This window comes from Ascaphus truei, chromosome 2, assembly GCF_040206685.1.
Source record: "Ascaphus truei isolate aAscTru1 chromosome 2, aAscTru1.hap1, whole genome shotgun sequence".
NCBI lineage: Eukaryota > Metazoa > Chordata > Amphibia > Anura > Ascaphidae > Ascaphus > Ascaphus truei.
The window spans coordinates 438,350,854-438,372,722 of NC_134484.1; the positions used below are offsets into that span (position 1 = coordinate 438,350,854).

The window sequence follows — 21,869 nt, forward strand, 5'->3', positions numbered from 1 at the left end:
AACCCAGGTTGCATATCTAAGGCACGTGCTCACCAGTGAGCTGTTCGTGACAGATGGTATATGGTGACGGATTGAGGGGAGATATTGTTCATTTGAGGGCCTTTGCGAAGGTGGAAAGTGGGCCAGCTAGAGAGCTGTGTATTAACCCAGGGCTGTTCAAATTTCTTGAGCTGTGCCCCCCTGCCCAGCAGCCGCAGCATTCACGCCCCCCCTCGCCAAGGTCTTGGCGTCCAATGACGTCACGGGTCATGTGACGTCACATCATGTGACCCGCCGTGTCATTTCATGCGCATTGCCATGGCGCCACGTCACATGACCCCACTGCGTCATTTACCACGTTGCCATGGCGACGTGTCGCCAAGGACCCAGCAGAGAGCAGGTAAGGGAGTTAAAGGGCTCACACCTCCCACGGCATTTAATTTAAATGCCGTAGGGAAGAGCGCAGGGCCTCTGTAACCGCCGCACCCCTCAGTTTGCGCACCCCTGTATTAACACATGTCCCATATGCAGGTCACGTGCTCACAGGTGTGCCGTATGTGAACATTACATTTTAAGATTGCACAGGTCCCAGTCAAAAGACTACCTGTCTCTTTTTGAAAATGCACTGAATAGTTGATCTACCTTAATTTCAGACTGTAAAATCCCACTGTTTACCACTGCATATGCCTTTTAGCATGGTGAGCCCTTCACTGAACTGTGACCAGTGTTTCACTAGATATACTTGTCCTGAAGAACAATGTACATATCCAACTCAGTGACTGTTTTCTAGTTTTCAGGGTACAAATAATTTTCTGTTAATTTAGTACCACAGAATAGAAATTTGCTGTAGGCATATATTTTTTAAGGGTCTACATACTTGAACAGAAATGTGTACAATGTATACAAGGTGTAAAATAGCCTGCTATCTCTCAATGGCAGTCCAAATAATGGTTATTTTCAGGCAAGCTGATTTATCACCGCCATCTAAATAATTTGATAAGTGAAGTCAATACCTGGAAAGAAATAAAGATAAATATTAAACATTTTAATTTGGGAAAATCAAAACAACCTGGTGAGAGGTGAAAGTAAACTGACCCGACACTGTATCTGGTAGGCTATTTGAAAATGGGTATTTCATGCCCTGTATAGTAATTTTCATGCACCGGCGTCCTGCATCCCCAGGGTCAGTAGCAGAGCCGTCCTACATTCTACCCACCCCATGCACTCACATCTACATACACATGTTCCATCAACACCAGATTGTATGCATAATATATCCTGGTTAGTCTTACAGCTGCTGCCTGACACAGAGCACTATGGGTGATCTCGCCTGTTGCAATAACTACTAAATCCTCCTCCACAAAACACTGACCTAATTTTGTCCTTTTACGTTTGTAAGTGGCATACTTCTTGTTGCCACCCATTTATCTGATTTTCATGTATCTGTATCAAACCATCAGTTACTCGCATGCCCACTCCAAATGTATCCCAATTCTTCTGCAGAAAAATTATAGCCTACAACGCAGTGTGTTTATATAGTTCCACCACCATTCCTTTTATTAACCGCTTTGTTTTCTTTGGCTAAATATAAATAGAATTGCAGTTAGTATCTGGCCTAATTACAGTTGCAATAATTGCATTTGATGGACATATTTTTTTTTCTTTTACTTTAAACTTACCTACACTTACTATACTCTTACAACTCTATCCTTTCATCAATTTGGGCAATAAATACACTGCAGTAAACGTGATCTAATTGTGTATGTCATTGATTTAGCTTAAGAGTAAATAAGGTTCTAAACTGCAATTGTATCTGCCTTTTTGTATTTTCTTGCAGTGTTTGCCAATACTTTTGGACAACAAGCTCAGTCACCCATTACTAGAGCAGATGCTGCCAGCAGTAAAACACTCTCTCCATGATAATTCTGAGAAAGTTCGAGTGGCTTTTGTTGATATGCTGCTGAAAATCAAGGCTGTCAGAGCTGCTAAGGTATTGTCCATAGGATATGAGAAACCAATGCTAAACACCACAGAAACCAATCCTCCTTACTTGCCTGTCTCTGCGCTACTGTACCAGCTCTACCAAAACAGAATGGAGAGACCATTAAAGCAACAATCAAGTTCCCCCCTCCCTTCCCTCTTATCTGAACCCGATTGTCTTCAGAACAGGAGGTTTTCCACTTTTAATAAGGCTATATTGAAAAGGAAAGAATCGCAAGGATCTAATATGATGTGAGCTTTCACAACAGATAATAGTGTCAGGCAGACTAGGTTGGCCAGGTGGTTCTCTGCTGCTGTCAACTTCTGTATTCATTCTTGTAGTTGGTGTGCCTTAATTTTTTCTTTAAAAATTAAGTTGTGAGCATCAAAGATAAATTAGTTAGAACATGGTGCTGCTCCTGCTACATAACCCTGCCCTCTCCTGACACAGTTCTACGTTAACTGCCTGAACAAATTGTCCGCCAGCTTCCTTAATCTGCCTACAGTAGCCCAAAATGACAAAACAAATGTGCCTTTACAGTGACTTTGCCAGTCTTCGTGGCTAATTGCCTTAGGGTCAAATTTAACGCTTCTTGAGGATTACATATAATTAAAGTAAGAGTGGACATGCCATTTTTTAAAATATTTTTTTATTATCAAAAATATTGTGTAGATTATCGATTTAAACTAGAATGTTATTATTTTTTTTTTTTACTCTCAATAATGTAAATATATATCTAAAAGTAGCACTGGAGAAGGACTGTCATTGCATTTGAATTGAGAGTGCTGCCTGAATGCCAACAATCACTTTCTCCTTGTACTGTAACTCATGCAAACAAAAATAAATGGGCTACTGAGCCAGGATTTATTACAATAAAATGTTTCTTTACAATCAGTCCAAAAACACAAATACACACACACCGTTGATCAAGCACCTAAAACTAACATAAGATGCAAGAAAACAATTGATGTGTGCATCACTGACAAAGGCGTCACGCAGGTTTTTGTTTCGTTGATATATTTGCAAAATAGAAAAATAAAATCACTATTCCTTTCGTGGGAATTAGAATCTAAGTAGTATAGATACATATAACATTGATTATTACACCAGCTTTTGTTGAACTAGGGTTGATTGATATTCTTAGGTTCCTGCTTCAATGTTTTACTTTGCATTATGTATGGGCCCATCTATGGTGGCGCTATAAGGAAGCCTGATTAGAATCTTTATGCTCGTGTAAACATAAATGTAGAAGTCCTATTTGTCATCTTATGTGCAAAACAAAGCCAAGTGCAAAAAGGCCAGGCTAAACAGAAACTTCTTGTATCGGAAAGCTTAAAGATATTTTGATATTTGATATCAAAAGCAGCCCTTCCAAACACCCCCTCTGTTTTTTTTATCTTTATTATTTTTCGTTGGGGGGAGGCAGGGTGTCTCGGAAGTGACCCAGCATTAATTTCAGCTATGAGGACCCCTGGCTCCTGAGATGCTTACCAGGGAAAGATGCTGCCGGTTACATACTGATATTGAAATCTCCCTGTGTTACATGTGACAATAGTGCGGCTTCCTATTGGCTCCTGTAACGCAGGGGATTTAAACACCGTTTGTTTCTCATGGTGGGGATGCTGCCGGCGGCACTTTACCCCGATAAGTATCTCTGGAACCAGGGTCTCCCTGGAGCTGAAATTAATGCATTTCTGCTGTAGAGACCCCCTGTTTCCAATCTATGTAAAAAAGAACAAAGAGCACTAATGGTTTTTTAGCAAGCTACTGTAGGTCTGGAATGGCCAAGTACTTTGGCATCTTAGTACTGTTTTTTTCCCCCCTCTTATTTTCAGTTTTGGAAGATCTGTCCCATGGAACATATTTTGGCTCGTCTAGACGTGGATTCACGCCCTGTATCTCGTCGCATTGTAAATCTCCTGTTTAACTCATTCTTTCCTGTTAATCAGCAAGATGAAGTTTGGTGTGAGCGATGTGTCACACTAATACAAATGAACCCTGCAGCAGCACGAAAGTTTTATCAGTATGCCTATGAATACACTGCCCCTACCAACATTGGTAAGTTTAATTCTCTCTGGTAATGCTCTGGAAGTGAAAATAGTATTCTTACTTGTTTTTTAGAGGGTTCATAAACCACAATATCTAATAGTGTAACCTTTTTGTCTTTCCAGCTAAATTAATGCTTACCATACGACGTTGTTTAAATGCCTGTATTCAGCGAACTGTTGAAGATGATGATGATGATGAAGAGGAGAATAATACAAGTGTATGTAGAACCTAGCAATTGTGCCTCGTCTAGGATTTACAAGTATTTTCTCATACTCGTCAACTTCTTGATGAGTTTGGATGATTTAGGCTCATCATATATTCCACAGCTCCACAGAACTACACAATAGACATTTCACAACTGACACCATATCTTTGAGTAAATGTCTCTTCTTTTCAGTTGGCTTTAGGAAATTAAGACTCAATGTGAGAGACCTACTTTGTTCACGAAGAGTTCTTTAAATGAGGTCAGATCTAGAGAAGAAACTTGTGAAGTCTCAAAAGTTCCCAATGTATTTATGAAGTACCGTAAACCAATACTGTTAAGATTTTTTTATCCCACACTAATTTAGCAACTATACCTCCACACTGGCAGCAAACACATTTTTTATTTCTTTTTATAAGTAGATATATTCTTTTGGCATCCTAGACATTACTGCAAAAATAGTGTTATCCCATGGACATGAGTGAGATTAAGATATTGAATGCAAAATGCATTGAACAAAAAATGATCTATTTAATTCCAGCCGTGTTGTTTAATCCTTTGTATTTAATGTTGGAGCTGTGCTTTTTGTTAATTATACAAATATGTATTTTCAGGTGCTGATCAATGTGTTGGCAACAGATGACTCTGCTTCAATGGCTAGTTTACTGGAAATAATAGTGATTCTATGGAGGAGCATCCAAAAATCTCTTGACCATAATGATGAAGCCAAAAACTACACCATTGGCAAATTTGCTACTGTGCTTCCAAAGTATTTTAAAATATTTAAGGTAAATCATGTATAATTAGGGTGATTTATTATTGTGAGTAGTGGCTAATGAGACAGATAATATGCATTATGTACCCCTACCTTTAGAGAAATTTAATTCTCAAACATATATATGTAATTAAAAAAAATGGAAATGACAATGCTGCCATTTATATTGTATTAATTAAAATATTACGGTGCTTGGGAAGATTAAAAACGGATCTTGCACTCTACAAATGCAAAGGAACATGCTAATATATTGTAGATAAGTAGCAATGCTCTGGTACTATAATGTCCATTCCTCAGCATGAAGAATAGTCATAGTGGTCCTGAAGAATTGCTCCTCTTTCAATAATATGCAACTCTGCTACAATTCATATTAATATAATTAACCTTTTGCTTTTGGAGGCGTGCATTACCTCTCAATACGTTCTAGAAAAACACCACCACTTAGGGGCTCATTTTATGTTTTCCTATCAACAAGAAATAATATAACGTAGCATTAAAACATTCACCTAACGGTTCATGGATGTGGTAGCCAGTAATTAGAACGTTTTCTTACAAAACCAATCCTATTGAGCGACCCTTAAATGTTGTTTGGTTTCCCTAAAATGCTCTCAAATTTAAGGAATATATTAATATATATATATATATATATATATATATATATATATATATATATATATATATATATACATACATACACACACACACACACACACACACACACACGTATATATGTGTGTATATATATATATATATATATGTATGTATATATATATATATATATGTGTGTGTGTATATATATATATAATAATTATGATATAATCCTTAAATTTGAAAGCATTTTAGGGAAATCAAAAACATTTAAGGGTCGCTCAATAGGATTGGTTTTGTAAGAAAACGTTCTAATTACTGGCTACCACATCCATGAACTGTTTGGTGAATGTTTTAATGCTACGTTATATTATTTCTTGTTGATGGGATCAGTAGAAACTCTCTTATCTGACTCGGTCAGGACCGGACGTTGGTCCATTAATCCAAAAAGTCAGGGAAAGCGGAGAATCATAGAAAATGATGCATACAAATGTTAAATATTTTATTTGAACTTAAAGCATATAATAAACATAAAAATATAACACATCACACAAATATAACATATATAATAAAACATAAAATACAAATATTTGAGAACAAACACAACTAACTCTTGTTAATGATGCAACTCAAATATGTTTACTCCACATACTCCAAGTATGTTTTCCAGAGAGAAAGTGTTGGTTAAGTGGAGGTCGGTTAAGAGAAGTTCTACTGTACTGTAAACATGGCGAAGGCCACTAGAAATTCAAATTATATTTAGTTGCTAGGAGCTGAGGACACTGAAAAACGAGGAAGCAAGTTGCCTTCAAATAGACAAGTTTCAAGTGTTTTCTTTTACCACCACAAAATGTTTTTTTTTAAAAAAAAGAGACTATCCGAGAGAGTTCCAGAGCAGTCATTACAGAAGCCGAATCGTTTTGACAGCAGGCTCGCATTCCTGTTCGGCATGAGCAAACCAGCATCAAGAAACTCGAACAGCTTTATGAGACATGGATAAAACTGACAAAAAATTCCAACAGGCAAAGTGACAAACAGAAAGCAAATGAAGCTGAATTTGTGAATAACCTTAATGAGCTTTTTGATATAGCTCACACGGACGCCCTAAATTTGATAAAGATCCAAGAGGACAGGGAATGTCTTATTGCCCAAAGAGAAAAAGCATGTTGTGGTGGCTTAGGTTGATTGACAATGTTCTTTCCAAAAAGGAAAACAAACGTGAAGAACGTAAAAGTCAAGCAGAAGAATACCGTCACCGTCAGAGTTATGAAGAGCAAGCTAAATCTGCAGCTTAGAAATCTGCTGCCAACATAGAATCTTCAAGTGATAACGGGAAGTTACCGATGCTGAACAGACCACAAGTGATGAACCTGTTGCATCAACATGTAGCGGTAAGAAAAGGGCACAGAGGAGTATTATGATTTGGCAGCAGTATTGACAGGACAAATATAAGGGACAAGAATGCTACCTACGTCTTGCCAGCTACAGCAAATTACCTTGGACAAGACATAACAGAGTTTAATATCAATATATCATCGATTCGAAGGCAACGACAACCGATTCGAGCACACCTTGCAACAAATTTAAAGAAGGAATTCCAAGTCTCTGTACCTTTTTGGTGGTCCATTGGGATGGAAAGCTTCCAGATCTTATAAGAAGTGAAAATGTGGATCATCTGCCTGTAATTGTGTATGGTGTTGGCATTGATTAGCTGCTTGGTGTACCTAAATAGGAATCTGGTTCTGGAGAGTGCCAAGTCTCTGCTGTGGCAAATTTGTTAGGAGAATGGATGATTTGTGACAAAGTAAAAGCCATGTGCTTCGGGACAACAGCGATCAATACTGGGCATAGTATTGAGAGCTTGAAAAGGATCTCTTGCATTTGGCATGTTATCACCATGTGCAGGAAATTGTGTTGGAAGGTGTTTTTAGCGTGTGCATGGGACTGATATCTGGTCCAGAAGTAGCAATTTTCCAACGTTTCTAGCAGTCATGGGCCAAAATCGATAAAAAAAACCCAGTTTGAAAATTGAACTACCTGTGAAAGAGTTGTGGTTGCTGTGGATCCTGAAAAGGATGTTATTTTGGCCTTTGCATTTAGTTGGCTTCAGTTGCAACAAACCAGAACTGATTATCGAGAATTCCTTGAACTGTCAATTATTTTCCTTGGCGAAATTCCACCACAAGGAGTGCGATTTAAGACACCTGGGGTATTTCACCATGCAAGATGGATGAGCAAACCCTTGTGTGCTTTCAAGATAGTATTTGTTATGATGACAAATACATGGTTACAAATACATAGTTCCATAAGTGAACAAGGTATACATTATATACAAGACATTGCACGCACAGTTAAAGATAATATATATTATAGGCATATGTAACAGTTACAGACCAGGTTCAAATGTGTGACAACCTTAGTCTTGAAAGAACTTAGACTGGTGGTGGCAGTGAGAGTCTCCGGTAGATTGTTCCAATTTTGGGGTGTACGGTATTAGGAGGAAGAGAGGCCGGATATTTTGCTGAACCTTGGGACCATGAACAGTCTTTTGGAGTCAGATCTCGTATAAGTGCTGCATGTGATAGGGGTGAGGAGCTTGTTTAAGTAGACTGGTAGCTTGGTCAGAAAGTATTTGAAGACAAGACAGGAGAGATGAACTTTGCGCCTAGACTCAAGTGATGTCCAATCTAGTTCTTTGAGCATTTCAAAGTGATGTGTTGTAATTGCATTGGAGAACAAAACGGCATATTTAATTGTAGAGGGTATCAAGTTTGCTAAAGTGGGTTTGAGGTGCTGAGCCGTATGTCAGGGTATCAATGTGCATCCCAAATTTTAAATGGGAGTCAAACCATATGCCCAAATATTTTAAACTAGTAACCAGGGTTAGGGTGATATTGGCGTTGGTTCTGATCTGGAGTTCAGTCATTGGAAGCTTAAAAAATGTAGCCTTGAACCCAAATACCATTGTTAGTCTTGTCGGTGTTTAAAAACAGTTTGTTTTTGGAAATCCAATTTTCAAATCTCAAAAAGTCAGATTGAAGTATGTGTTCAAGGTCAGAGAGGCTAGGGCTGTGTGTGTATAAGATTGTGTCATCTGCATACATGTGTATTGAAGCTCCCTTACAAGCTGTAGGAAGATCAATGATGGACACTGAGAAGAGTAGGGGCTCCTAGAACAGAGCCTTGCAGGACACCACAGGTGATATTCAAGGGGTTGGAGTTAAAGCCTGAGATAGACACATGTTGGGATCTACCTGATAGGTAGGAATGAAACCAGTTTTAAGCATGTTCCCCTATTCCAGAGCACTGGAGTTTAAGCAAGATAACATGATCAACAGTATCAAAAGCCTTTGCAAAATCTAGGAATATTGCACCCGTGAGTTGTCCCTGTTCCATTCCACACTGGATCTCATTGCAAACTTTTAGCACGGTAGTTATGGTGGAGTGTTTGGGGTGAAAGCCAGATTGGAAATGTCTAGGGAAATTTGTCTTGGTATAGTAATCGCTTAATTGGGAGTGAACACATTTTTCCATGACTTTGGATTGTATTGGGAGAAGAGAGATTGGCCTGTAGTTTGAGACAGTGCTTTTGTCACCACTTTTGAAGATTGGGACAACTCTGGCAGTTTTCTTGGTCTCAGGGATATGGCCTGCAGACAAAATAGAGTTGACTATGGAAGCAATCGGTTTGGCAATGGCTGGGGCACCAAGTCTTAGGAACTTAGATTGCAGTAAGTAAGGTCCACATTGGCTGCTTAGTTTTAATTTGAAGATAAGGATGTTAGAAAAGATATGGATGTTTAGAAGCCAGTTCAAGCTTTCCATACAAGAGGACTTTGTGATATACAGGTACTGTCTCTCTCTCTCTTTCTCTCTCTCTCTCTCTCTCTCTCTCTCTCTCTCTCTCTCTCTCTCTCTCTCTCTCTCTCTTTCTCTCTCTCTTTCTCTCTCTCTTTCTCTCTCTCTCTCTCTCTCTCTCTCTCTCTCTCTCTCTCTCGTGTCTGTCGCAATCCTGCTGTGGGGGTCCATATTGGTTGTGCGTGACAGTGGCACTGATGGCCGTAAGTCTTAGACTGTGTGTGAGTGTATGTATGTGTGTGTATATATATATGTATATATATATATATATATATATATATATATATATATATATATACATACATACATACACACACACACACACACACACACACACACACACACACACACACACACACACACACACACACACACACACACACGAAAAAACACAGGCGCAAAAAGTGATGAGTGAAAACTGTTGCAAAGTATCAGGCTCAGATGTGTGCGGAGTCTCTGCGTTCCAGGTGGAGCCAGAACCAACTAGCCGCCATACAGATCAGCAGTGAGGAGAGGATCTTGATATCCTACATGCCTGTTTTATCTGCTACTTTGTAAGTAGCCTTTTGTCTTTTGCGCATTCTGAAGATACAAGCATACTTCACCATATTTTGCTTCTTTTTTATTATTTCAGATTCATCTTCATTGGTTTCGTCCATATGCTATTAATTCTTCCCTGATACTTTGCAACAATTTTCACTTATCACTATTTTCGCCTGTTTTTTTTCTCTCCTGTCTATATTTCCATTACTATTGTGTATAGTATTAACACATTGGAAGCATTTAATGGTACATTGTCTGATTATAGTGTTTTAATTGCGCACGTAGTTATTCTATATATGTATATATATATATATATATATATATATATATATATATATACATATATATATATATATATACATATACATATACAGTGGTTGACAAATCACCAAAAAATCTACTCGCCACCTAGTCACAAACGTGTGCTGCTTGGGCCAATATTTACTCGCCCGGGGGTTAAATCCACTCGCCCGGGGCGAGCAAATGTATAGGTTTGTCGAACACTGTGTATATATATATATATATATATATATATATATATATATATATATATATATAATCAAAAAATAAATAGATGATACCGTTCTGTGGCTAATGAAATGCTTTTATTTGTGCGAGCTTTCGAGATACACTGATCTCTTCTTCCGGCGATGTTACAATGAATGAAGCAAGGATAACTTAAAAACAGTGTCTCTTGGAATGTTACCTGTGCTTGTCCTTCCCCCGGTGTGGATGAGATTTATGGCTTTATAGATTTATCGCCGGAAGAAGAGATCAGTGTATCTCGAAAGCTCGCACAAATAAAAGCATTTCGTTAGCCACAGAACGGTATCATCTATTTATTTGATTATTGAAGCTCGGCTAACACGGTACTGATACCTCTACATGAATATATATATATATATATATATATATTTTTTTTTAGATATATATAATAACGTAACACATTTCCTGGTCTTATAATTTGTAGGATGATCGCTGCATTGTTCCATTGATCATTTTGGCTTCTTTCATGCCTGCTTCTGCCATTCCAACATTCAGGTAAAAATTTGGAAGCTGAAATTAATATATATATTTTTTTTTGTGGTACAATTCAGTCTCATTCAAGAGCGATTAAAATACAAGTGGAAAAATAGTTTTTATCCCCAGCACAGCATAGAGAGGAAAACAAAACAAACAACAGTCCTGAATATTCTTATAACCAGATATTGTATAAGTGACATTACAACACGCCTGTATGCATTTCAAGGTCTTGCATGCCACCAATAAAATTATTCTGCATAATAGGCCTTAGTATGTGACACCTACATTACACTGAAAGTATACTGATTCTCTTTCTCCTCACCTCCCCTTTTGGTATTGCCTTTACCTGTGTAGTGTTTCTGTAATATACTGTATTTTTTCCATTTTTTGTCCCAGTAAAATATATCTTGTTAGAAGCATGTTAAGGACTGTTTTTCTTTGTGGTGGGCTGGAGATAAAAACAATTTTCAATTGGTTTTATTCTGCCGCATCTTTGCACCCTCTTGTTTTTCCTTTTCTACGTTTTCACCACAGAATCTGGCTCTCATAATGAGAACGAGCACAATTATTTCATTAGAATAGCAGATCCACATGCTGGCTTTTATTTGATTTTTTTTTTCCCACTAAAGAACTGTCTCTCTTGCTTAAATATTGTTCATGGGTCACTGGAGGCCAATAGAAGGCTTTCTTTTGGTCATGATCATAATAGTTTTTGTGTCAAAACTGACACGCACAAAATAGAAACATTTTGGGAACCAATTGTTATGTGGGGAGACCCAGGATGCTTTGTCATTAATAATCTCTGATTTTAGTTATTTATTACTAATAAACACAAAAAGGAGTTCTGTGTTTTTGTTTTTTAATTATTATTTTTATGTCATCAAGTAGGAGATTACGTCTCTGAGTACTAATCAATAACTGAATTGTCTAACATCTGTTTCTAAGACCATCATATTGTTGCTGTAAGAATAATTAATACTTTTTTTTTTTATCTGAAAACTATTTCAGCTTCTCTGTCTTATCAAAGTTGAGGAACTTGGAGAAAGGTGCTGATGAAAACAAATACTCTACTCTGATTGACTGCCTGTGTCGCTGGGGACAAGTGGGGCATATATTGGAGCTGGTAACAGAATGGCTTTCTGAGACAATGCCGGAAAAAAAGGTAAGAAGTTTTTTTTGCTTATTTTAGTTTTCACTCTAAAATACTTTGTATAATTTACATATGTGGAATATTGATGTCCATTTTTATTTCCACTTTTGTTCCATACATTACAGAATAGAAAGGATTCCAAACGTCAAGTGTGTATTCAGGACACAATGGAGCCAAAGCCAGAGTTGGCCCTTGATTATATTGAGTATATTATGACCCATACCATGAATCGAGATTGCCTCCTATCTGTTCCAGCAAAGAGATTGAATCAACTTTTAAAGGTGCTAGGAGTTGTGAAGGTAATTTTATTTTATTATTATTTTTTATTTTTTTTAAATAAGCCTGTCTCTAATTCTTTATTATTTAACAGTTTTAAGCTTTTGCCGTTGGGGTGTACTGTTTACTGTACATTGGTTAGTTAAAAAACAACTATTTCCATCCCAAGTAGGGCACCTGATAAAAAAATTCTTGCATATATTCAATTGAATCCATATTTTACCTTATAATATAAAAAGACAAAAAATGGAGACAAGCACGACCTTCCTTTAGAAAAGTGCAAAAAATATATATTTGGGCCACTTGCCCCAATTCTCATAATCATAAGTAAATTAAGTCAGAAGATACATAAGGGAAGAGTTCTTATGTTCTCATATTCACCGTCGTTATGACAATACGTAAGGAACGTCCCGTGGGGTATGATGCCTGTGGGGTGCTGCAGTTGCTGGCAACAGCAGGACTACCGGCGTCCGCGTCCACTTAGGCACAGGTAACTTCGCGATTTCGGGTTACTCACGTCAGCGTCTGGTGTCACAAATGGCTGCTTGCCAAAAAACTCGTATCTCCTCTGAATAAGGAAACTGCGCTACCTAGTGAACCCTACGTGTTTTGCTTGTCCAATAAGCTTCGTATGGGGATTGTGACTGACAGATTAATCTCCTAATATACCTTTGCTAATTGAATACATACAATTATACAATTTATATATCTATTATATAATAACATGCAATAAGACAAAAAAACAGAATACATACATAATTTTTAAAAGATTATTAGTGTAATGAAAGTTGGTATAATCTTGGGCAAGGTACTGTAGTATAAGGCAGAATAAGGGATTACCTATATACTTTTGCATCCTTATTACATATAGTTAAACTATTAATATTACTTTATTAAACCCACGTTTAAAATACAATATAATAAATGTAAATTAAATATATAATATGATTTTGACATCCATGGCTAACTTTACATAGAGTATCAGGATTTCATTATAGAAAAGGGACAATGTGTTAATTTAACCCATTGGGTACTTTTGTGTGCAAGTTGTGCACTTTTCTAAAGGAAGGTCGTGCTTGTCTCCTTTTTTGTCTTTTCATCTCATTGAGGGTCCCCTGGTACGACCCTGAAGAGCCGAGGAACCCGGCCTTAGAAGACTAAGCATTGTGACCTTTTTTTTAGTATTTTATATCACTGTTGGAACTTTAAGTAGACCATGGAATTGTATGTTTGTTTACCTTATAATATGTCTGGCTCACACACAACACATATAGTGCTCCTAAATTTTAACCCCATAAACACTGCATTCATGTCGCGCATCCCATGCTATGGGCTATATCAGGGGTGCGCAAACTAGGGGGCCGAGATTATCTGCGTGGGGCTTACAGAGGCCCCTTGAGCTTCCTGAAGGCATTTAAATTAAATGCCGGAGAAGCGAGTAGGCCTCTGTAAACTGCACTTATCTTGGTTCTGGTGGCTTCTGGAGATGCGTCAAATGACGCTGCGGAGTCATGTGACGACACGTTGCCATGACAACGTGACGTCATGACGCCCAGAACGTCTGAACCAAGGTAGGGGGGGAGGGGGCGCAGAGAGGGGTAAAGCCAGCAGGGGTCACAGGAGAAAAAGATTGAGCTCCCCGTTGCTATATTATTGTTTTGTTTCTCTTTTCTCTGTGCAGTGGAAGAAATGCAAAAGACACAGTACAGAATTAGCAGTGTAGGACCTGCTAAATAGGGTTACACGTGGTTGCAGGCCTCAAATGTTTTGGCCAAAGAATTTAACCAATGACCCACGAGGCGTAAAAAACATATAGTAATGAACTGAATAATTTGTCATGTTGGATGTAGCATTGGGCCTTCTTTATTTACCTTACAATTACAGTGTTTTTTATGACTAGAACACAACCTGCCTTATGGCACATCAGAGCATCACACTAGATTGTAGGACAATGAATAAGCTACTCCCCTGTCCTTGTGTTATTATTGTCCTATGAATATTTAGGTTTTTTATTGACTGCATTGAAAAAGGTTATTTATTCCAAATTGCTTGGTTCTTAATTTCTAGTTATGTACCATGTAACAGAGCTGCAGGAAACACTGCAAAATACAATGAACTAATGGAGGAGTGGCCTGCGTAGAAATTCATATAGATGACATCTTCCATACGAGTATGGCTTTTAAAGCAGCAACACCGTTTTTCTGTAGAAAGCAAAATAAAAAATGTTTTAACCTTGCATTAATTTTTCTCTTCATTTGCAAACGCCTGGCAGAGAAAATGTGCCAGCAGCATATTCATTGGCTCTCTGGAGCTTTGCATAATATCCTTTTAACCACAAGGTTTGCAGTGATGAGGTCGCAACAGACCTGTTCAAGTGAAACTCCCTCAGTTTAGATAGTGTAAGTTGAAAATAAAGTAGGTAGTATCTGTCATACTGGGTAATGTAAACACAATGTTCAACTCGAATCCCTCTGAATCACTGTTCCCTAATCCTAAATTTGGCTCGTATTTCCTGGTAGCCCAGGAACGTGTCAAAGCTGAGAAGATCCGAGATCGTCCCGATCCCCCTCGATTTTAATTGTTCGTATAGCTTAGATCCGCATCCCGGGGGGAATTTTGGGTTATTTGTTAATGGCGTGAGTTGCGGATTGGCTGAGCACAGGCCAGATCTGGTCTTGTGTTTTGACCATATTTCCCAGGTAAGTAGAGACGCCTGTAGTTTTAAGTTGTGTGTTTACCTATCTCCTCTGTCTATACTCTAGAGGCAGGCCTGCAGAGAAGGCATTTTGGCATACTTAGATTCTATATCGATCCAGCAGTGTTTGGCTGGGTCGGCATTCCACATAACAGCTTGTTTCAATTGTGCTGCTAAGTAGTATTTGTGAATGTCTGGGACGGCCATACCCCCCCCCCCCTTCCTCTTGATGCCAACAGGACCGATCTTGCTACTCTGGGCCTTTTGCCCTGCCAAATAAAGTTAAATATTCTGTTCTGTATGCTCTTTAGTTCCGCGCCAGGTACACGGACTGGGAGTGTCTGAAAATAGTATAACAGTCTAGGGAGTATGTTCATCTTAACGGAAATCATTCTCCCAATCCATGATATCTGGAAACCTTGCCACTGTTCCAAGTTTTTCTTAATCGTTTCCCAGAGCGCTGGGTAATTATCTTGGTATAGAGCTCTGTAGTGTCTTGATATATTTACCCCCAAGTATTTAATATATAAAGGACACCACCGATAATTGAAATTTAGTTTGAGTAATTTCACTTCCTTGTCTGAAAGGCTAATATTTAGGCCTCCGACTTTCCACTATTTATTTTGTACCCTGACACTTTACCAAAGTCCGACAGTTCTCTCTGCAGGTTCGGAAGAGAAGTTTGGGGTCTGGTCAGGGTCAGAATAATATCATCAGCGAATAGGGATACTTTATAATTTATCTCACCTATTCCGACGCCCTGAATGTTCATATTGTTCCGAATTCTAGTCGCAAGTGGTTCAATCGTGAGGGCGAAGAGAAGAGGCGATAAGGGGCACCCCTGCCTTGTGCCATTTTTAATTTGAAATCTCTCCCGTTCCGCCTGGGAATTTGACCGCAGCGGAAGGGTTCTGGTAGAGAGCCCGGACCCCTTCCAGGAATTTGTCTTTGAAGCCAAATTTTTTCAAGGCATTAACTAGGAATAACCAGTCTATCCTATCAAATGCCTTCTCTGCATCTAGGCTCAGAAGCATCGCTCTTGTTTTGGACATATGGACGTGATCAACTATGTTTATTATTTTGCGCGTATTATCCGCGGCTTGACGCCCAGAGACAAACCAGACCTATTTTTGATCGCTGTAATTTGTGATCTTTTATGTATGCCTCTTAACTTGCTAGCAAGAAGTCTATCGGCTTTATTCCCTTTATCAAAGTACCTCTGGCCCGTCCATTTTAGAGCCTTTTCTACATTGTCTAATTGTATGTCTTTTAGTTTGGTTCTGGCGGCGGTTAGTAACTTGTAAATTTTCCTGGATGGGTTTAATTTGTGTTTTTGCTTGAGTTGTATAATTTTCTCAGTGAGTTCTTTAGTTAGTTTTACTTTGGCTTTTTTCCTGTATGATGCTATCGAAATAAGTTGGCCCCTGATAGCCGCTTTGTGGGCTTCCCATAGAATAGCTGGGGATTCCACCGTACCCAAATTTAGCCTAAAATAGTCCTTAAGGGCTCTTTTGATCTCTCTTTCTATCTCTTTGTTGTTTAAGAGGGAGTCATTTAGTTTCCAGCTATAAGTGAATGTTTTAATGAATGGGGCCGAGAGGGTCAGGAAAATGTGGGCGTGATCTGACCATGTAATTGGGCCTATGTCTGTGTTAGTTGTTGCTTCTAGAATGTTCTTGGTAGCAAGGAAATAATCAATACGGGAATAGGTCTGGTGAGGGGCCGAGAAAAAGGTGTAGTCTCTTTGTCCCTGGTGCTGAGCTCTCCAAATATCCACTAAAGAAAATTCCTTTATGATCCCTGAAGGTTTTCCCTAATCTTAGTGCTTGGGTTGGGTGCGGTCGTCCTGGTATGGTTGATTTGTCTTCTGCTGGGTTGAGTGCCATATTAAGGTCTCCACCTATTATCATGGAAGACAGATATTCCGGGTCAATCTCCTCTAGTACCTTTTTGAGAAAATTCGGCTGATTCTCATTGGGGGCATAGAGGTTGATCAGGGCGATCGCGGATCCCGCCAGAGAGCCGTACACCACAACAAATCTACCCTCTGGGTCAGTAGTGACTTTTGTTAAATTAAAGGGGGTGCCCTGCCGGATCAAAATAGCTACTCCCCGCTTTTTACTACTAAATGATGAGTAGTAACTCATAGGGAATGTGTTTTGGAAAATTTTGGGCGACTCCTGCGCTGTGAAGTGCGTCTCCTGGATAAAGACAATATCACCATTGAGCTTTTTTAATTCTTGAAGGGCCAGCCTTCTTTTCCTATTGTTCTGTAATCCCTTTACATTGAGGGATACTAGTTTAATTGGTCCTTGTTTAGCCATAACCTTTTTAGGGTGTGTCCCTTCTCGCTGGGGTCAGTGACTGGATGTTCAATTAAGTGTTGTTTTCGTCCTTTGTAGGCCTTGGTTGACCAGTGTGTGAGGAGAGGGGGGAGGTGGAGGGAGGGGGCCTGCTGGGATAGTAACAGCAGGTAACAGAAAGATATGAAAGTAGACCTTGGTGTGGTCTTAGTGGATTAAGACCGACTTAACTAGTAGTCGGTTTGTCGGGTATAGAACCCTTGGGGGGTGGGTCCGGTGGCGGCAACCGTCCGGAATGGGCGAGGTAGAGACCCTATGGTTCCCCATTTACCCGAATTTTCCCAATTATTTTCATATGGGTAGTAGGGTAGTACGAGGGTAGTGTTTATGTAGAGGGGATCTTAGGTCCTGGTAGGCCCGGTAGTAAGTATCAGGCTCACTCTACCCTTCTTTGGCTTACAAGTCCTCTCCTAGCTCGGAGGGAATAGAGGGGGAGTGGGGTAGGTTAGGGGAGGTTTGTTGAGGGCAGGGAGGGGAGGGGGGTAGGGGGGGAAGATAGCTGCACATTCAGACACCTTTGTTTTATACATCATAAATAACCTTATACGGTTTCCTTGATCCCTGCCTCGTGAGAGGAGGTTGTGTTCAGTCAGGACTCAGATTTTCTTTGGAACCTTTAGTTGTCTCAATTTGCCCTTTGAGATTGTCAGGAGGTGGGGGCGGGAGGGGGAAGGGGAGGGAGGCGTAGGGTTGAATTTCTTTTCCTTTCTAAAGTTTCTGTTTACATTTATTTACTATCCTTCACATAATATGCTGACATTCCTTCTGCATGTGCTCAGTAACTATATTCTGGATGTCCTGAAGCATGTAGCTATTTTATACCGGTACAAGAGTACAGTTGGGCAACCATTTTGCAGTTGAAATTGGTTGTTTCAGGATTTCTTCTGACCCTGTGAAATCTGCCTGCCTTTTGATTACACACCCAAAAAATGTCTAGCTGCTGAAGGGTGCGTTGCATATATATTAGTGTTTTTTTTTCTTCTTGTATCGAAGGTAATATCCTACAATTTTTAATTTATAGCACATTTCCCCCAATAACTTTATTTAAAAATAGCTAAACACGTGTTGTATATTAGTTTTTCTCCCCTGGATGTCATTGTTAACCACTATTTGTTTCTCTTCATAAAACCACTTATTTAACAGAAGTTTTTATTTATTTATTTTTTACACAGTTAAAATGCTTGGAAATCATGAAGGCATGCAATGAATGTGCCATAAGACTTGTAGATGTAAGAACCAGGTCTACCAATCTAATACATTTTATAATCGATTTTTCCTTTCCATTCAACTGGCAGCACCATAGTTATAGACTCCACCTCCTGAGGTAAGACTGGAACAATCTTGCACCCCCCACCCCCTTCCCTTACCTGGTGGTAAGAGCTTGTGCTAGGATTATTTTTATTATTTTTGAGGCTCCCCTAAGGGGATCTCAGGCCAACAGGTGTGTGGGTTGCTGGGGATAAGGGGGTTAAGGGCACCCTATCCTGGGCACAAAAACGGCATGAAGGACTCCCCAATACAAAGGCAGTAGAGTCGCTTACCTCGGTGATGGCTGGTACAGTGAAGTTAGCCATCGTACCCATACAGCCCCCCCCCCCCATACAGCAACGTGGAGAGGCCGCAAGTGCTTCAGTCCATCAGACTGCACACCGCTTTCTCTTAATTTGTACTGTGGTTTGAAAATAAATGTGTTTAAAGTGAACCTTGTTACCTGCATTTTTTTTTTTAACTCCTAACTATTTACTACTACAGTATAAAGAACACTGCACAGGTAGAAGGGAGAAGTGCCAGATACAGGACAGGTGCAAGATTCTTCCTGCTCTTCCTCAGGAGAGGAGTGTATTACATGGTGCTGCCTGATAGACAGAAGGAAAACACATTTTTGTTGAGCCAAGTTTTCAATTTTAGATGCTTCCTCACTTATTTCAAGATTGGAAAAATACTAACTTAAACAATTAATTACTGTAACTACCCGCTGGCTTTCCTCTTTGTTAATGGGCTGGCGTCCTCCTGCACCCACTCATTCAATTTCTTATCCAAGATCCATAATCTTGGATCTTCCTCTAAAGACAAAATCATGGGGCTTTCTCTAGGTCTGTACAACTACAACTTTAGTAGTTACTTCGCCGTTAATCTAGCTTTATGAATCTTTATCCTGATCTGTTCGTATATGTCGTAAACAAAACCCTTTTTTCACTGCTTGGTTATAGCTGCCATTGTTTGCATGTTTAATTTTTTTCACTCTACCACTATTTCTTAAACATATGACTATGCACATATATTTAGTATTCAAGGCCAAGAACATCTGCCCCTAAACCTTTTATTAAATATTTTAGGAGCTGCTGTTCTCGTTTCTGAAGCCATTGGAAGCAGTGACACACAAACTAAATCAAGCAACTGCTTTGAGAGCCTTTAGTCTTTATTGTAGGTTCAGTATCCATCTCCAACACAAGGTAAGTGATATTTATTCAAACATCTCATATGATAGCACTTTGCATTGAAGAATCAAAATTAGTTATATTGGCAGGATGGGGGGGAAGCAGAGCTTAATCTGTGCAACATGTATTCAATGCTCAAAATACTACTAATGCCAATTACTAAATTCTTGCATGGAAATTTGGAAAACCTTTGCATTTCTTTTCTATCTGGCTAATAGTTTGGTTCGGAAGGCAGAACATATTTGTCAGTTCTGGAAGACACTGGAGGATGGATCGAAAATAACGTTCTTGGGAATCTTGAAAGTAACCCAGACAACACAGAGGAACAGTGTAATTTGTCACAACTAATCCTTAAGGTTAGAGTTCATGCCACATTGTGTGTGTGTATTTTCCTTTGTAGGGAATAGAAGCGAGCACAGTATATTTGAAAGCAAAAAAAGGTTTATTAATCCATACCAAATGTGTCCTGGGACACGACGTTTCTATCCCCTGGGGTGCCTGACATGCACATTATTGGTAGGCGGCAACTTTGGTTTGGGTGATCATACATTCTGATAGAAGATACTCACAGACATCCTTAAATAAAATGCAAAGGTTTTATACAAGAATTCAGGAGAATATACCGCTCACTAAAATGATGTAAAATGTATTATGCATACGATTGTCGCCCACAAATGCCTACAGTGGCATTGGGTGCACCCTATGTGCTGAATAGAAATATTTTTTTCAAAATAGAGATCCGGTTGTGTTACCAACCACAGGTTGTGTTACCAACCATTCTCTAGCAAGAAGCACATTTATTGGTGCATACCGGGGCTATTAAAACGTAACATTTAATGTTCCTACAATCAAAAGTCTACACGTGCAAATAAAGTAATCAAATATAAGTGTGTATTATTCTTTTAAAATATAACAGGAGGTTGGGTGAGACGCTGTCAACGCTGTAATGTTGTGTAGACTTTTATTGATTGTAGGAACATTAAATGTTAAGTTTTAATAGCCCTTGTGTGCACCAATAAATTTGCTTCTTGCTAGAGATTGGTTGGGAACACAACCTGATCTCTATTTAAAAAAAAAAAAACTTTTATAGTATCAACATTTTGGTCCCTTTAAGACCTTTTCTCAAGATACCTTAATGCTATAAGTAAAACTTTTGCATTTGATTTAAGATGCCCGTGAGTGCCTATCTTCGAGAGAGAAGACTAAAATTGAAAGGTCGCTATATCACATATGGACAAATAAACTTGGCCGATAGTAAGTGTATGCTATGAGTAACAAAGATCAGAGTTTGCTTTCTTTCTTCATTAGAAAATACAGAAACCCAAGAACACCCTGGGTACATACTGCAGGGCACAAAAATAAATGTTTTTTGGGCAAGATTGCCAAGTTCTTAAAAACATTTGTTTTCAATACCCCAGTATCTTGTTAATTAATTAATTCCCTTGTGATTCTCAATCATAATTGTAAAATAACTGGTCTCCATCTCTTACAATTATAGTTTGTAGATTTTTGAAATATAAAGCTCTGTGAATAATGGGAAGCATGCAGTATTTCATATTTTATGCTAAAAAGATAATTTTACTCATCCTTTTTTTATTTCTTTTGTTAGGAATATATGACCGTTTGTAAAGATGTTTTAATGGTTGGCCTTGGTGATTCAGAATTTCAAGCACAACAACTTCAAATTATTCTTGCCATAATACAGACAGGTATGCTGCACCCTTTCCTAATGCATTGTTGTTGTTTTCATGAAATTTGAAAATGTCTGCTTTACAAACCACAACTTTATAAACTACATAATCCATTTCTATGCAGAACATTTTAACCAATCAATTAATCAATCGAACAGGCACATATTTATGCTAAGATATATCTTTCATACGCACATTACAAGCCCATTTTTAGTTTAAGTAGACCTACATTCTGGATATTCTCATTCTCAGAAACTT

At 38.7% G+C, this 21,869-nt stretch overlaps 1 protein-coding gene across 10 annotated transcripts in view; it reads left to right on the top strand.

Annotated features, from left to right (window-relative positions):
- NCAPG2 (non-SMC condensin II complex subunit G2) overlaps positions 1–21,869 on the top strand; it is a 73,578-nt gene that overhangs the window by 42,551 nt on the left and 9,158 nt on the right. For all 10 annotated transcript variants that reach the window (XM_075587834.1, XM_075587841.1, XM_075587844.1 and 7 more), the window contains 10 exons: positions 1,817–1,969; positions 3,796–4,018; positions 4,132–4,226; positions 4,826–4,999; positions 10,946–11,016; positions 12,007–12,160; positions 12,274–12,447; positions 19,819–19,935; positions 20,139–20,276; positions 21,530–21,629. In XM_075587834.1, coding sequence (XP_075443949.1) covers positions 1,817–1,969; positions 3,796–4,018; positions 4,132–4,226; positions 4,826–4,999; positions 10,946–11,016; positions 12,007–12,160; positions 12,274–12,447; positions 19,819–19,935; positions 20,139–20,276; positions 21,530–21,629 — 1,399 coding nt within the window. The remainder of the gene's footprint in view (positions 1–1,816; positions 1,970–3,795; positions 4,019–4,131; positions 4,227–4,825; positions 5,000–10,945; positions 11,017–12,006; positions 12,161–12,273; positions 12,448–19,818; positions 19,936–20,138; positions 20,277–21,529; positions 21,630–21,869) is intronic.